Below are 18,842 nucleotides of genomic sequence, written 5' to 3' on the forward strand. Positions count from 1 at the left end.
TTTTCCTTTTTAAAAAATAGCAAGGAATTGGAGTCAGATTATATCATTAATGAATGAATGGACTGTGAAAATTTTGTATATATACACAATGACTTTTTGCTTACCCATTAAGGGAAATGTTCAGGGTAGGAACTGCAATGCATCGAAGTGACTCAGGCTCTGAAAGACAAGGATGACATGTTCTCTATCGTATGCATGTCTGAGCTTCTGATCTTTGTATATGTGTATATGGGAGTGAGTGTAAGAGCAGCTTCCAGGAAAAATAGAAAGGGGGCATAAGAAGGTGGGAAAACAGCTTCAAGGGGGAAGTGATTAGGAAGGGTAAGGAAAAATATGTGGTGCAAAATTCAAAGGGGGAGGGCAGGGAGACGGAGAAAGGAAAAGACGGCCTATAGTAAGGCATTTCTCTTCTCAAGTCCTTTCTTCTCATCTTCGTCCTTGCGTTTTCTTTTCTCCCACTTCCTCCATTTCTCCTCCTCCCCTTCTTTGTTGCTCCCTTCTGTTTTTCTTCCTTTATTTATTCCTTCAATGCTGGAGACCAAATCCAAGGCATTGTGCTGGCTTTTCCTAATGCTCTACTGAGCTGTATGCTAAGCTTTTGGCCCTTTACAGTCTTGAATCTGCCTATATATAAAGATGATCCCCATCTCACCTATGAATTTCAGTTCAATAATCACTTTTAAAATGATCTTTTATAATTACTTTAGCCAATTTATTTCATTGTTTTCTGTCATAATAATTGAATGATTGTTTTATTAACAATGATCACAGATTATCATCATATTGTAAAAGTTGCTCCCTTTTTTGTTTTAAGAGGCCATGCCCTTGAAAGACAGTAAGTAGAAACATATGGGAGGGCTTCAGGGAGATTTCTATTTTGGAAAAAAGATATATAATTATATTATAATCTCAAAAAATAAAATAAAATAACCTAAATTTGGGAAAGAAGATTGAAAAAAACAAAAAAACAAAAAGATGTAAAGCCAGCACAGTTTGCAGTCTGGTTTTTGGAGTGCTTTGGTAACTATTATATATCCAGCTAACTGTGTGGACCTTGAAATAAAATAGAGACTAATAATAGCACAAAAAATACATAGACAACAGTTTCTAAAAGTAAATAAATATCTAAAAGTATATACAACTATACATCAATTGGTGTGGAAAAATCAAGTGTCTAAGTAAAAGGAAAAAAATAAATAATGGACTCTGACAAACTAGAACAAGAAGCAAAAAAAAAAAAAAAAACAAACAAAAAACAAAAAACAAAAAAACTTCACAACTTCACTACAAACCATGTGAACTGGGCTGATATTTTCATCTTGACTGCCAATTGTCCTATAATATTTTCAGAAATGAATTTTTACCTTTTTATATCCCCCTGTCTCTAAGTGTTTGATTAATATGGTAGAATTTTTATGCATAGATGTTCTTCTATACATAGATATTCCTTTGAATATTAGTGGGAAGTCATAATGAATTTCATTAAATCAGTCTTGGAAACACTCCAGATGCTACATTCCATGACAAGTGTAGTTGTCAGGTATAAAAACATCCTGTGCTCTTTGCTCCTGCCAGGCAGAATGTGCAGCTCTCTTGGTAACTGATATAATTGCTCAGAAACACTTTCTTTTGCCTAAAGCATTATTTGAACCAGGCACATGAATGATTTCTCCCAGATTCAAGTGGATGTATTTGTTCAGAGGAGAGAAGGTGGGTTTAAACACCTGGAGGGAAGCAATTCTTTATTGAAGTTACTAAAAAATAACTTCAGAGTATAATTTTCCTTGTTTTAAAGGTTAGTGCTTACTATGTGGACACAAGATTTACTTGAATTTATGTTATCCTAACATCAAAATATTAATTTTGTTTGAATAATGTAGCTCATTTAAGTAGTTCTACAGTGTAGACAATGATTTTCTGAAATATTCAGAAGACCAAAAACAAGCCACATGGTTTCAAAATTATCTTCAAGAAACAAGTAGCTTTTTTGCCTCCTATGTGCATACCCAATGGAAGAAGATATTTTAGTGTGAAGTATAAAGTACCTTTAAAACTGCAAAGAAACTCTCAAAAGGTAAGACTTTAGCAATTAGTAGCAGAAACCAGACTTTACAACTGGGTAAACTTTTCATTGCACAATCATATCAATTGAGTTTATGATAATTGAGGAATTCTGCATGCACAATGTTACTGGGAAGATTTACATGTGACATGTAAATGAGTAGTTTTGAAAGACTGAAGAAAGTTGTTGGTGTTTATTTTATCTCCTTAAAAGTTACAGTTCCAACTTGTAAAGCAGAATGCTGGTGCTGAAAAGTGATTCCTCAGCCAATACCAAGGTTCCTGCACTTCAATATGAGAACCTAGTGTAGACCTTGAACCTATAAAATAGTGACTCTTAGTGCTGTATAGAAGTCTATCTTGATCAGCACAATGCCATGTGTGTACTTTTAGTCACCTGTCAAATACAGGTTATATAACATTTACCATTATTTTAGATGGTATGACAAAATTCCTGTCTCTGAAATTAGTCGATAGAAAAGAATAGATGAAACTAGGGTGGCATAAAAGTGTTTTGGAAAAGGAGAATCAATGGGACTTCATAAACTGATGAATAAGTAACATGAAAACAGGGAAGGAGTAGAGGAAACTTTGAATTAGTATTGACACCAAACAACGAGAGAGTTATTATTTCACCAGACAAAACTTGGAAGGAACAGATTCATTCTGAACATTAAATTTACTTTTGTGAATACTGAATGGACATATGATTAGAAATACAGACAGCAGTTTGAAAATGAGGGGAGAGAGAAAATTGAAGACATACCATTTTGGAGTGATTTACACACTTATAGGTTGGGGAAAGGACAGTTACCTAATACAAAGAATTCTCAATAGGGGAAACCAAAAAGGATGAAAATACTTAACACAGTGCTCAACATCCTTAGTTATCAGGGAAATTCAAATCAAAACAACTTTGAGATACCATCTTACTCCTGCCAGAATGGCTAAAATTAGAAACATAATGCTGGAGAGGATGTGGAGAAAGGGGAGCACTCCTCAACTGATGGTGGGAGTACAAACATGTACAGCCATTTTGGAGATCAGTATGGTGGTTCCTCAGGAAAATGGGAATTAGTTTACCATAGGGCCCAGCAATCCCCCTCTTAGGCATATAACCAAATGATACACATCATGCAATAAAGGCATCTGTTCAACTATGTTCATTAGCAGCATTATTCGTAATAGCAAGAACCTGGAAGCAACCCAGATGCCCCTCAACTGAAGAATGGATAAAGAAGATGCAACACATCTATACAATGGAATACTACTCTGCAGAAAAATAATGGAATCTTGAAATTCACAGGACAAGTGGATAAACTTGAAGAAACCATCCTGAATGAGGTAACCCAGTTACAAAAAGAGGAACATGGTATGTACTCGCTCATATACAGATTTTAGACCTTGAGCAAAGGATCACCAGCCTATAATTCACACCACCAGAGGAACTAGGATACAGGGTGTATTCTAAGAGATTCATATAAGGTCCCTCACAAAAGGGGAAGGGACAAGTTCCCCAGAGCACGTGGGAAGTGGGGGGCAGCGAATGAAGAAAAGTAGGAGAAAGAGGAGGGGAGGAGCGGAATGCAGGTGGGACTAGCAAGATTGAGTCAGCGTGGGAATAGAAGACAGAAGGGAGAGAGAGAGAGAGAGAGAGAGAGAGAGAGAGAGAGAGAGAGAGAGAGAGAGAGAGAGAACATAAAAGAGGGAGCCATTATTGGTTTGAAAAGAAAACTGAACCTAAAGAAAGGTCTAGAGACCTACAAGACTGACTCTACCTAACAATTTGAGCAACCGTGGAAAGGCTACCATAAATGCCCTTCCCTGATAGTGAGATCAACAACATACTTATACACCATCATGGGGCCCACATTTCATACTTGTTGGAAACAGAAGCATACACTCATATAAACACTGAGTCAAACTAGAATCCAGATGCAGACGGAGAGGACAAGACCAGGTTGCAGAAACACATAGAGACAGCTGACTTGAACAAGTAGGAGCTAATGGGCTCCCAGACTGATATCTGGGAATCCAGCATGGGACTGACTCAGAACCCCTGAATATGGGTCTCAGTTAGAAGAACTGAGCAGTCTAAGGGACCTCAGACAGTGGAACCAGGATGTATTCCTAGTGCAAAAAAAGACCTTGCAGACACATCCCCCATGTAGGGATACTCCCTTAACCTAGAGACAGGAGAGTAGTACTAGTCCCTACTTCAAATGACTTTACAGATTTACATGACCCCACCTGGATATCATAGCCCTACATGTGGAATGGGGGTGGGGAGATGGGAGGGGAGTGTGGTCAGTGTGCATGTGAGGGGTGAGAGGGGGCAAGAGGGAGGGAGGGGGTAGAGGGACTGAGATCAACATGTAAAATTAAATAATTATACTAATACTAATACTAATAATAAAAATAAAAAACAGAAAACAAAAATCAAAGAACAGAGTGGAGTTGTCAGTGACCTTGTTAGACATCTGATATTCTGTTAGTTCTGGGCCACAAACTGTGTTACATGAAACACTACAGTTTCATCATTATCCTTTTCATACATTTATACACTGAAGTCTTAACCTCCAGGAGTTCAGAATATGACTTTATTTTGGGATAGAGTGTTGATGCAGGTATTCAAGTTAATTCTTTATGGAAGATAACAGTCCCTTATGATTTGAAGTCTTTATTATAAAGGGAACTTTGATTAAGCATGGTGGCAAATATTTATAATTACAAAACATGAGAGCTGGATGCAGGAGGATCTGGAGTTTTTGGTCATCTTCAAACACATAGCAAGTTTGAAGCCAACCCAGGCTATGTGTGACTTGCCTCAAAAAATAAAATAATGAAAAAGTAATACATTTTGGTATAGGGAGACAACCATGTGAATGCAAATTTGGTGATGGAAATGCCAGGGAGGGGATAGGATTTTATGTTTTCTTAATGGTCTGTTGAAGGCCATATCACTGTGTATACTTGGTTTTCAAATTCTAGAATGCAGAACTCTTAGACAACATATCCCAGTTTGTGCTAATATTCATTTTTTCTTTTTAACAGAAACTCCAGTAAAATAACAATAATTTTGCAACTAAAAAAGTATTGCTGCAGATATATATATATATATATATATATATATATATATATATATATATATATATATATATATATCTGCAGAAGGGAGTATTGGCAAGATGTTGGAAGAGTTTTAGGATTCATGAAAAAAAATCCCAGACTCCCTTGAAGAAAGAGACTGTCTGATTGTAGAAGTGTGGACATGGACAGGTGATTTTGCTGAGGGTATAGCAATGAAAGAGGAGAGCTGTGGATGTATACACATGCACACACACACACACACACACATTCCACCTTCCCTTCCACCTCCCACCCACATCCCCCACAACACTCCCCCTCATATATATATATTCCTCCACACACATACCCAACACACCCTGAACTGAGGTCTCAAATAGAAATGAAAAAAAAATGTTATTAGAAACTAGAAGGAAGATGTTCATTGTTTTAAAGCAGCAGAGTTAGTAATGAATACAGCAATTTTATTGTCATATATTTATAGTTCATTTTACTTTGAATATGCAAATCATCCTAAGATTCAGAATTATATTTTTGTGACTTTATATTTGGTATATATAGTCATGGAATCCCATTTATGTTTATTGTTGTTCCCTGCATTTTCTTTAAACTCATGTAAAGTTGCTTCCTCTGAGAAGTGTTCCGTGTGGCATAAATACGTGTTTGTGATGATACTTATGAAACTGGTCTTTACTAACTGACCCAAACTATTGCATATCAAGTCACTTTGGATAGGAAACCTTGCCTTGAATGACTTAGAAATCAACATATTTATAGCAGGGATCTTAACACAAGTATATATGGTATATATTTATGTAAATAGATGAATAAGAAAACACCGATTTTATAATACTATAAGGAGATTTTCATTGTTTTGTAGGTAAGATCTTCTCATATCTGAAATCAGAACCAGTAAAAGAGCAAATGGAACCCAGGAGCAATGTAACATACTTTGTCCTCTTGGGCCTCTCAGAGAATCCAAAGGTGCAGAAAGGACTTTTTGTTTTGTTCTTATTCTCCTACATTTTGACCATGGTGGGAAATATGCTCATTGTTATGACTGTAACTATTAGTAACAGGCTGGACTCACCAATGTATTTCTTTCTTGCTAGTTTGTCATTTGTGGATATCATTTATTCATCTGCTATTTCTCCCAAATTGATTTCAGATTTGTTCTTTGGTCAAAATACAATATCCTTTAAATTTTGCATGACTCAACTATTCACAGAACACTTTTTTGGTGGATCAGAAGTCTTTCTTCTGTTAGCAATGGCTTATGATCGTTACGTGGCCATCTGTAAGCCCTTACATTATTCGGCTATCATGAAACAATGGGTTTGTGTTGTGCTGTTGATATTATCTTGGATTGGAGGATTTTTTCACTCAGTAATTCAGCTCAGTACTATTTATGGACTCCCATTTTGTGGTCCTAATATCATTGATCATTTTATGTGTGACATGTACCCCTTATTAAAGCTTGTTTGTATTGATACCTATGTCATTGGCCTGTTAGTGATGGCTAATGGAGGACTGATCTGCACAGTTGTATTTCTGCTCTTACTCATTTCATATGCTGTCATCCTGTACTCTCTAAGGAATCTTAGTCAAGAAGGGAGATGGAAAGCTCTCTCTACCTGTGGCTCTCACATCATTGTAGTTGTCTCCTTTTTTGTTCCCTGTATTTTCATGTATGCACGGCCTGCTAAAACTTTCCCCTTTGACAAAATGTTGACTGTATTTTATACAGTCATTACTCCCATGATGAACCCCTTGATATATACTCTGAGAAATTCAGAGATGACAAATGCTATGAAGAAGCTCTGGAGAAGAAAAGTTGTTTCAGGACACAAATAAGTGAGTGTTTTTCAGTGAAGGAAATCATCTGTGTCATTGTTTCCTTATGATGTTAACTTCCCTTATTTACAAAGCATTTCTTTTTTACACTTACTTTACATTTTATTGGCATGCAATATTTGTTCTTATTTAGAGCCTAGTACAAAAATATCCCCATACCTGTAGAACAAACAGGTCGCATCAAAAGATTAACTGTCATTTTTTAAAATCTCCATTTATATGTGTTGGATATCCACAGGTACTTCAGTTTTTAAATTATATCATAAATAGTTGTACATTATTGTTATTTTTCTATAATATAAAAACAGAACTTTTTTCCTAGGCAAATTTATTTAGGCTCGATTTATCTACTCTTTCTGTGATCTTTTCCTCTCTCCTTCACAGTATTCAGTCACAATTCCTCTGCTTTCTTATTCAATGAGATTGATTCTTTTCTTTGTCTTTTTGTTCCGCATGTAAGCAGTAAAGAAAGTAATTTATCCTTTTTTGGGGGGGATGAGGGTGGTTTATTTAATCTAACAAAGTTGACAGTTCCATTCATATTGTCCTAGTTAACCAGATTTCATTATTTTATGTATTAATAATAAATGCTTCATAGTAGACATATACCACTTTTCTTTGTTCAGTTAGTAATTTACACTTCAGTTTATTCTGTATCTTTACTATATTGAATGACTTACAATAAACATGGGAAGACAGGTATATGTTTACTATAACAATTCAATTTTCTTTGAATATAGACCAGTTATAGGATTTCTAGATTATATATGGTAGTTCATTTTTTTGGAAGACTTTTCATACTGTTCTTTTCATAATAACTGTTCTAATTAATGTTTCAAAGTGGTCTTTTCTCAGCATCTTTACTGCATTTACTATTTTTGTGTTTTTCACAATAGCTACACTAACTGCAGTAAGACCCTATATTGTTATTGTGTTTTTAGACACTGGCTTGCTGTTTGCTTGTCTTCTTTGACAAATGTCTCTTTGGATTGTTCAGATCTTCTTATCATTGTTCAACTGGACTATTCTTGCTAAATTACAGCTATGAAGTAGCAATGAAAGTAATTTTATGGTTGGAGGGTAACTACAACATGAGGAGCTGTATTAAAGGGTTGAAGCATTAAGAAGTTTGAGAACCATTATACTAGAAGAAGTGTCAGACCATTTAAATACACAGTTATAGGTGTTCATATCCTGAAACAGGAACCACAAAGTACAATTAAGTAAAGTGATATGTGTAAGTGAAATGATACAAAGCCAAAAAACCTTTCTGCCAGTGGACAAAGAGAACATTTAGTATTAGTACATGTATGTATATATTTTATTTATAAAGCATTTCTTAATGCTATCAAGGAAACAAAATAGTTTTAGTCTTAATATTATAACTTTAACATTATCTTTTTTACTACTACCAGGACAGGTATAATGCATAGTGCAGTAGAACACCAATGAATAAGAAGTAATAAATTAGTAAATGAAATCTTTAGGGCATTGTACCTATTTTACCTGTATTTATGGTTTACTCTGCCATATCTTGTTTTATTTTTGTTAACTTATTTTTATGGTAGTTAAATATTTAAATACTATTAGACTTGCCAATACTTGATTTAACTTACATGATTTTATAAAATGCAAATAGAGCACTCAATAGAAAAAAAATAGTAGAGTGAGAACCCACAAAAGTAGTCAGGATATAGAAGTATTATACCTATTGGTTATCTGGATGCTACCACTCACAGATGCTAAGACTACTGTGCTTTAATATTCACTCAGTAAGATTTCTCATCTTTCATGAAAAGGATGAGGCTGGAAGACACAAGCTAAGTGATAAGCCAGAAACAGGATGACAAATGGTGTATAAAGTGATTTCTGTATGGAATATAAAACAGTCATGCTTACAGGAGCAGAGACAGAATGGTGGATGTCTTGAGCTGAGTAAACAGAAGATGCTTGGAATATGGAGGTTTATTAGGGAAGACTAATAATTTTTAGAATCTAATGTATACCATGGCATATACGTTGATGATAATGTATTGCATACTTGAAATTTTGTAAGAAGGAAGATCTTAAATGTCATTATAACAATAAAATTAAGAAAAAAACTTTACTACATAAGGGCATGGATCTGTTAATCAGGTTAACAGTGATAACTTTTATATTCCGAATATGAACTGATCCCTCCTTTAACAGTTCACCCTCTCATATGTTTTAAATCTCTCAGCCACACACTTGTGGCCAGCTAAAATGCTGAATAGTTTATTTGAACTGCTTTTATTGTCTATTTTCTCTTTAGAACATAAGACCCCTGTTCAATTATTAACATCCATGAGGGTGATAGATTTAGTAAATCATTGAAATGACTGCTTAATAATAAATAATTGAAAATTTTAAAGCAATTGATTTTCTGATACACTTTAAGTAGAATTTTGATATTTTCTTTTCTTTTTTTCTATTTTTATTTATTTTATATAACCAAGTCCATTTAAATGAAAACATTTATAGACAATTATTGGGAATTTGGGTGTCGTTCTTTCCAAATACTTCCTGCTGGTAAGGGGCGCTGTCATGGGGCATTCGAAGAAGATTCTGATATTTTCTTTGAAGGTTTATGTATATGAGAAGTCTTGGCTAAAATTTAGAAAATGTCTGTCATTTTCAGGAATCATACCAAGAATGTTATTTGTGTCTGCTTATTTATTCTGAACATTGACCTCCATTAGGTATGTAATATTAGTGAATTTACTTTTTACATGTACAAACCCCTGCCATAAAAGTTCAGGAGCCTTCTCCAAGTTCTTACCTTGAGACAGCCATACCAGAAGCTGAATTTCAGAAGTTCAGTCTGTGTTCACATATGGCAGGTATAGCTACAACGCCTTTTGGCAAGAATTTCTGATCTACTTACCAAAACTGAGAAAATCGCCTTCATTTATGCATATGCATTTATGATAAATGCAGTATGGCACTTAGCACATGTTCTATGAAGAGAACTTTAATGGGAAAATTAATGAAATGGTAAGTTGTGTAGGTCACATCAATGTTATTTCTTTAATATTTTAAATTATATTTAAATTAAATGACATTAAATTACATATCTATTATATTTTTGAAAAATAAATATTCATTTTTCCTGTGCTTATATACCTATATTTTTAACCTATGACTCCATTAAAGACATAATTTTAAGTTCAGCAGGTAAAAGCCCCTGCCACCAAGCCTGGCAGACCCAAATGAAATTCCTGGGACTCAAATGGTGGAGAGAATTGACTGGCACAGGTTGTTCTCTGACCTCCATATATGTACAACGGCACATGAGCACATGAACATATACAAAAATGAATAAATAAATGTAATAAAAATTTAAAAGTATTTTATGTTTGATATAATTTCAGAGTCATATAAGCCCAAATGCAAGAATTCTTCTTGGATACCCTTACCATAACTCCCCACAGAATCATATTTTATACATATGCCTTCATTTTCTCTTTGTGTTCTTGTATATACAATACATGTATAAGCAATAAGTAAATGAAATAAAAATTAAAAAATAAGTAACATTGATATAAGCCCTTTTACCCTCATTGCCCTTTTACCAACTGTCCCAATGAAGTTTTCTGTGTGTCAAACAGGAACCTAAGGTGTCACACTGCATCTGATCATGCACACATCACTTTACATAAAGCTTTTTCTGAACCTTTGATTGTATCTGATCAGATGGACATTTTTGTAGTCAGTTATTTTGTAGAACACACCATGTGTGTATATTCCTATTTAGGTTTGTCTCCTGTTTTCTATGTTCAATTTTGCCTATAGCAGGACTATCTAACAATGGAGGCTGAATTTTTCTCAGGTACCATATTAAGAGGTGCTGGCTATTGATTGTTAGTAAGGTTAAATTATATCATTTGATGATGATGGTGTTTCCTTATTCTCTTCATTTTGCTTTTATCTCTCAGAACTTTGATCTTACCTACAAAATACTTTTCCAGGAACCATTGAGATTTGCTACTACCACCTCTTTTGTCTTCCTGATTATTGGAACCTTTGTAAATTTCAAGTGGTAGCCCTTCTAAAATGCTCTGTAGGGTATTTGTTGATTAAGAAGAAATTTTTTCCTGTTCAGGGACAGTTTCTCAGACAAGGTGTATATTATGTCGCCATGCTTACTCCAAAATTCTGAGCAATAGAATTTCAATAGATTTTAGGTTTTGTAAGTGCAGAAATGTTAGCTAGATTACAAGAGACTGTGGTTGTAGAGACATTCGTTATACCATCCCATTGCCTCACTCACTCAATGCAAACCTGTATATGTCCTTAATTGATTTCAGGTGGGTAGGAGTCTCTTAACATTAGAATTCCAATTCTGTCATTACATGAAGAGGGTGGGCATTCTGCTTTTAAAATGACTCTGAGACTTTATGAGTGTTGCCTTGGACAATACTAGGAGACATAGCCTCACAGAATATGAAGAAAAGACCATCAGACATCAACCCTAAACAAAGAACTACAGGCAACTAAGGAATGCTGAGAGCTGAAAGACCAATATGAAATGGTCTATCCTGAAACATACATACAAGAAACATATGAAATGAGCAGTTTATATTCAGAAATATATATGCACATACATATCCACATATGCATATAGAAACAATTAATGAATAAAAGCCATGGATTTGAAAGAGGTAAAGGAGGTATATATGGGAGAGTCTGGAGGTAGGAAAAGGAAGTGGGGAACAAGATGTAATTATAATCTTAAAAAGAGTACTTAAAAATGACCCTGGGGATAGGATGTTTTAGTGTTTCACTATTAAATATGATACTGCTCTGGGTTTAAGATTTATACATTCATATAATATTAAAATCATTCATTTTTCTTAAAAGACAATGCAATTCTAAGAATATAATGTTTTCTGTGAAAGTGCTTTGAGGATCCAGCTCATCACCTATAACTTCTAGTTCTAACCTTCATGCAAACTAATTATCACTTATGCTTTCAATGGGGCAACCTGCTGCCAGCTTGTGAATGGGATATTCACAGACTTAAAATGACTAGTATGAGCACAAGGGAAATTGGATCAGAGCACTGCTGTTGGCTATTAATCCATGTTGTTAATGCCAATCTCTTTGTCTTAATGCACAGCCTCACCAAATTCCATTGTTTACAGGCTAAATGGTGCTTGCATTCAAACAGAGATTCAAGAGGAAAAGAAAATACATAATATAATAAGTAGAATTTAAAAACATGCAGGATTGTTTATATTTATTTCAGGTAAAACATATTTGAAAAAAATTGCAAAGAGACATAGAGGGTCATTACATAATGATAAAGTGACGAATTCTACAGGATGTTGTAGTACCGGGACACCAAATATATAAAACAAACAACATCAAAAGTGAAAGGCTCCAAAATAATGTTAATGATAATAATAGCTGAGGAGATGAATACCCTACGTTCGTCACTGGACAGGCCATAAAAATAAAAAATGAACAAAAAATACAAAAGTTTAGACACAGCACAGATGAAATAGACTTACCACATATTTGCACAGTATTTCTTCCCATAACTGAAGAATAAATATTACTATCAGTACATAGAACATTTTTAGGATAGAAATTGTGTTAGCCTGTGAATCAAATATAAAGAAATTAACAACAAAGTCAAAATTAACCAACTGTATCTTCTCTGACTACAGAAAATAAAATATATAAATCAAGTACATATAAACTGGAGAAATTGAAAAAAAGCAAAAAAGTAAGCAATATGGTAGGGAATAGTAAATCTGTTAATGAGGATATTAATGGGGGAAATAAATGTGTAAATATAAAATTGAAACACAGAAGCCAGGCTTGGTAACACATGCCTTAAATCCCTGTACTCAGGAGGCAGAGGCAGGTAGATCTTTTGTGAATTTGAGATCAGCCTTGTGTACACAGTGAAGGTCAGCACAGCCAGGGCTATTTAGAGAGACCCTCTCTCAAATAATTGAAATACAGTACACCAAAATTACAAATCAGAAAAAGAAAAACACTGAGAGGAAAGTTTATATCAATAAACATCTATGTACTCAAACTAGAGCCACTTAAAATGGATAACATAATAATATATCTCAGGGAACTCAGAAAGCAAGAACAAACAAAATAGATCAATGATAAATCAGTTGGTATCAGGGTATAAATCATTAAAACGAGCAACCAAAATTATAAAACTTTTATTATATGTAAAGTTTAGAAAGATAAAGAAAGAACAGTGATACTCAAATAAATAATATCATACATGAAAAAGGTATTAGTAACATTGTCTGAGAAACAGAAACAGGATTTTAATAAACATACAACAGCAGTTTGGAAAATATAGAATAAATTAATTAATTTCTCCCCATATTAAAAATGCTAAGATTTCAGAACTGACCTTTCAAAGTCTGTAAAGAACTGTATTGGAATTTTGATGGGGATTGCACTGAATCTGTAGTCTCCTTTCTATAGGAGAGCCATGTTTGCTATGTGAATCCTATCAATCCATAAGCATGGGAGATCTTTTCATCTTCTGATATCTTCTTCAATTTCTTTCTTCAAAGATTTGAAGATTTTATCATACAAGTCTTTGACTTTCTTGGATTTTATATATGAGAGTATTGTGACAGGTGTTATTTCCCTGATTTCTTTCTCAGTCCATTTGTCATTTGTATGGAAGGGCTGCTGTATTTTTTAGGTTAATTCTCTACCCAGCTACTTTGCTGGAAGTGTTTATCAACTGCAGGAGTTCTCTGTATGCTATCATGTCTTGTGTAAATAAAGATACTTTTACTTATTCCTTCCTATTTTGTATTTTTTTGATCCCCTTTGGTTGTTTTATTGCTCTAGCTAAGACTGTAAGTACTATATTGAATAGGGATGGAGAGAGTGGACAACCTTGTCTTCCTGATTTTAGAGGAATTCCTTTGAGTTTATCTTCATTTACATTGATGTTAGCTATGGGCTTGATGTAAACTACCTTTATTATGTGAGATATGTTCCGTGTATCCCTAAATTCTCCAGTATTTTATGTTATGAAGAGATGTTGGATTTTTTTTTCTTTTTCACATTTTGCAGTTTAATCATGTGTCACAGAGGAACACAAAATCTTGGCTTAATTATAAATTCTTGTTTCAGAACTATCGTCACTATTTTTAGCATTAAATATTTTACTTAAAATACAAATAAAATGATATGGAGACAATTTAAAAATAACAACCAGAAATGATGGTGGGTTTTTGTGTAATCATTTCTACAGTGGGTTTATGTGTAATCATTTCTTGTGTGTCTCTGGTTCTTTTTGGAGGCTTTTTTCTTCATTTGTCTTGTCCGACTTTGATGTGATGGTTTTAGTTTTATCTTGTATTTTATTCAGTTAAAAAACACGATTGAGACAAGAAATAACTTGATCTCAGGTCAATAAAATAATACATTTCAATTTTCAAAAAACCAAAAAATCTCTTAAAATGTTAATATTTAAATATGTATGTATATAAAACACTAAATGCAACACAATAAATAACAAAGTTAAATTGAAAATAAAACTTTCTAATAAATAAAATTCAAAGAATAGGTGACTTAATTGTAGGACCACAGCAAACTTTTAAAGTACTAATCCTGGTTTGCTTAACCCAAAACACCTGGCAAAGAGGGACCACCTAATAATAATAATAATACTATGCTGATCCAAAACCTGAAGAGAACTACAGAGATACACAAAAGACCCACAGCTGAGCCTGAGCACAAGTTGCAGAACAATTTGGAGAACAGATACTTCCTAGTGTTAAAAACCATATGAGTAGAGTAAACAAGTTCTGAGGAATTCAGTGTACATCAATACTGGTAATATGTTCATTTGCCTGTTGCCATCTTTATGCAACATAAACACACATGGAATATTACATTTAAATTTATGGAGCACTTGCTATTTAGCTGTTTGAAAATAAATTGAAAATTGAAATCAATATGTAAAATGATTGCAATAAATTTTATGGTATCATTTATCTAGATAGCAGGTAACGGTGACTTTCCAGTGAAGGCTTGCTTAATAGTGATAAAAGCCCAACTTTCTGTAGTATGAGTCAACAGAGAAACTGTACAAGGATCTACACACGGGATTTAGGACACTCTGTGATTCAAATGATATCAGCTTTCTTAGTAACCCACAATTATCTAGAAAAAGACTCATGTTTGCATAGTAAAAAGATTTTAATACTATTATAATTCATGAAGATGGTGTATCTTCTTGTTAATTCATATTACTTTCAATGACACACATAATTTTTATAGCATTTAATACAGTTTATTTACATTGTAGTAATAAATGTATACATATTACTAGTTTTTCATCTCTTCAATTAAATGCACTCCTGAATATTTATTTTATTATGCTCTATAAATAGTATTTAATTTTTTGACATCCACCTGATCCAAATTTTGATGCCCATAAACTCATATATTTTATTAGTTCTTTGAGAATTTTGCATATACACAGAATGCATTTTGATCAAATTCATCTATACTCCTCTTTCTAACTCAAATCGGCCTTACCTCTTGTCCTACTATTCATCTCAACTTGATATTCTCTGTCTATGTGCATTAGGTTGAGCATGTACTATCATTATTGGTACACTTGTTAGTCTGTCTATTAATTCAGGATATACTCCTTTTTACCAGTCTCAGCTCTCCAGTATCCTAGTGGAAGGCTCACACATATCTGGCAGTCACAGAATAATTTATGATTTAACAGCTCCTGACCATCTACTGTAAACAAGTTCTGGCTCAAGAAAATATAATGAATGCCTCACCTTTTGATGGATAATAACTACATATTTCCAAGATATTAGACTCTTGTGGTCATGGAAGATTTTCTCTCAAAACATGTACCTTTAGATATTCTTCTTATAATCTCATATCATTAATTCCCTAATAAAATTATGCACTGTTTGTAAAATTTATTTTCAAATCAAAAAAATTGGTTTAGCTTGTTCTGCAATTGGATTCTAAACAATAAAATATAGAAACAATGACAGGCTTGTAGGCATAACATGAGCAGTGTCTCTTTTTCCTGTACAACTGATATTGAATAAATAATAAAATCAACAAAAGAATTTATGTGAAGTTCAGAATTTAAAGTAAAATATAACTAAACATGTTTTATAAATTATGTGTAATAAGCAACATCTCAATATTACATATGGTTATTTATACTAATAATCTAATAGTTGAGACATTTTAGAACATTGAGTTTTTTTAGTTACTTTATATTTATTGACTAAAAAGCAATCATTTGTGGATAAAAAATGATTCAGCAATTGGGAGTACTTTCTCCTCTCATTAAAAATGAGTGTTTCCTACCCATAATTCAAAATCAGTGGCTTAAAACAGCCTGAAACTCTAGTTCCAATGGTATCCAAGGCCTCTCTGTCCTCCATGGGCATCTTCATCTACCTGGTGAACACACACATACATATACATGCTCATTAAACAAACAAACAAACAATACGTACATAAATAAACAAATCTAAAAAAGAAAGAGACATTTGGCTATGATGATAAAAGCATGACAAAAGAGAAAAGATGTATTGCCCCATTCTGCTTAAGTAACTATCTTCAAGTAATATTCACCTCTGAGTTGTAGTAGATAATCCTGTCCATAAATAAAAATGTTGGAAGTGGTGCTTGTAATTTCAAAGACCCTATTTAGTTGTTATCTGAATTCACATTATTTTTTCTCCAGAGCTTTCTTATTGCATTTTTTACCTCAGAGTTCCTGAGGGTATAGATTAAAGGATTCAATAGAGGAGCCACCATAGTGTAAAAAACAGCAACTGCTTTATCAATTGGCAGAGTGGTCACTGGGCGTAGATACACAAATATGCAAGGAATAAAGGACAAAATCACTACTGTGATGTGAGACACACAGGTGGAGAGGGCTTTGTGTCTTCCCTCCAAGCTATGGTTCTTTAGAGAGGGCAAGATGATCACATAGGATCCCATCAAGAGGAGGAAGTTAAATAGGCAGATGAATCCACTGTTGGCAGCAACGAAGAGACCAAGGGTGTGCGTGTCCATGCAGACAAGTTCCAACAATGGGTATAAGTCACACATAAAATGGTCTATGATGTTGGGGCCACAGAAGGGCAGCCAGACTGTAAAGAGGATCTGAATAGTTGCATGGAGAAACCCTCCAGTCCAGGCCACTCCCACCAGGAGAATGCACAGCTTGTGGTTCATGATGGTCACATAGTGCAGAGGCTTGCAGATGGCCACATAGCGGTCATAGGCCATCACTGTCAAGAGGATGATCTCAGTAGCACCAAAAATGTGCTCTGCATAAACTTGCACCATGCATCCATTAAAGGAGATGACTTTGTTCTCTTGAAGGGAGTCTGCAATCAGCTTTGGAGCTGAAGAAGAAGTATAAATCGTGTCTATCAAGGAAAGGTGGCTCAGGAAAAAGTACATGGGGGAACTCAGAGCCTTGCTGTTAATGATAGTAACCACAATGAGAAGGTTGCCTGAAACTGTCACCATGTACAGAACCAAAAATGTCATAAACACTACTTTCTGTATTTGGGGGTTCTGTGTAAGACCTATCAAGATGAATTCGGTCACGTTCCTCTTATTCTCCATCTATGTAGTGTGGTTTATTTATTTTTGAAGTCAGAAAGGGGTGTTTTACCTTAAAAAAGAATTATAAAACAATTTAAATATTCCAAAATATTCCAAAAATTCTGTATCTTCATCATGCTATTGTTTCAAAGATGAGGCCCTGTTTTTCTAAGTCTTGTAGAAATAAAAATCTTAAATCTTTTTTTTTGTTGTTGTTGTTGGTTTTTTGAGAGAGGGTTTCTCTGTGGCGTTGGAAGCTATCCTGGATTATTTGACTTTTTAATCATTTTTTCTCAATATCAATAGTATTTTTATAAGGCATAGGAAATCAAGAAGAAAGGAATTACATTCCCAGAGTCGAAGGAGAAACTGTAAATGTGTTTTCCTTCAGAATAATGTCCTCTAGTACCACTTATTCCAGAAAGGATGCAAAGAAAAGAGAATTCATGTAAATATGATTTAATATATGTGAAATTAATTCTATATAAAATTTTATGGGAAAACATTCCATTTTAATTTTATTCTTTGAAATAAGCATTCAAAACACAAAGATTATTATTCAAAACACAAAGTCCATTATCACTAACTTTTGCTTCTCGAATATTTACATAATTAAGACTAGAGTAAAAGAAGTATTTAATGATTCTAATTCAAGCATTAATTTGAATACTTTCAACCCCTTTCTGAATGGAGATGGTGAAGGAGTGGGTTGGGTCAGCATAAAAGGGATGCAGCAGGAGGGAATGGAAGAGAAGGGAGGGGAAACTGTGTTCTGTATGGAAAATAAACAAAAAATTAATAGCAGAAAATGCCACTAAAAAAGAGAATATGTATGCCTTTGTTTAGACTAATAAATTGTACGGACCTCTATGTACAATTCACATGTCTTATATAGAAAGACATATTCTGTGATACACCCTGCTGCCTCATTCTCTTTGTACCACATGGAACCTAGATTCCATATGTATCTGTATATGTATCTGTATTCATAGTTAGGGGATCAAATATTTGTGCATGATCTCCTGTAACAGCTGATGGTATTCAAATGTAATGCTTCAATTATTTTAATTGCAAACTCCTTCCAGGTGAGAATGAAAATATAATAAGTAGCTTAAAAATCAGAATTCTGGGTAGCTTACCTTGGCCACTGCTGCAGTTGAGAGTGTGCATTGTGTTCAGAAACACAGAGTAATCATTGTGTACAGCCACTTAGA

At 34.0% G+C, this 18,842-nt stretch overlaps 2 protein-coding genes across 2 annotated transcripts; one reads left to right on the forward strand and one right to left on the reverse strand.

Annotated features, from left to right (window-relative positions):
- Window positions 1–6,072: 6,072 nt before the first annotated feature.
- Window positions 6,073–7,002, forward strand: LOC127222269 (olfactory receptor 4A47). Its single transcript, XM_051184276.1, has one exon. The coding sequence runs from the start codon at window positions 6,073–6,075 to the stop codon at window positions 7,000–7,002; it is 930 nt and encodes a 309-aa protein (XP_051040233.1).
- A 9,714-nt stretch (window positions 7,003–16,716) lies between these two features.
- On the reverse strand, window positions 16,717–17,661 carry LOC127222288 (olfactory receptor 4C12-like). The gene has a single exon (XM_051184298.1). The coding sequence runs from the start codon at window positions 17,647–17,649 to the stop codon at window positions 16,717–16,719; it is 933 nt and encodes a 310-aa protein (XP_051040255.1). The 5' UTR covers window positions 17,650–17,661.
- Between the last annotated feature and the right edge of the window lie 1,181 nt (window positions 17,662–18,842).

The sequence above is a fragment of the Phodopus roborovskii genome, unplaced genomic scaffold, assembly GCF_943737965.1.
Source record: "Phodopus roborovskii unplaced genomic scaffold, PHOROB, whole genome shotgun sequence".
In the NCBI taxonomy this organism is placed as follows: Eukaryota; Metazoa; Chordata; class Mammalia; order Rodentia; family Cricetidae; genus Phodopus; species Phodopus roborovskii.

Bases quoted from the DNA above. Each gene is read 5' to 3' on its own strand.
- LOC127222269 (XM_051184276.1), top strand. From the start codon at position 6,073: ATGGAACCCAGGAGCAATGTAACATACTTTGTCCTCTTGGGCCTCTCA.
- LOC127222288 (XM_051184298.1), bottom strand. From the start codon at position 17,649: ATGGAGAATAAGAGGAACGTGACCGAATTCATCTTGATAGGTCTTACA.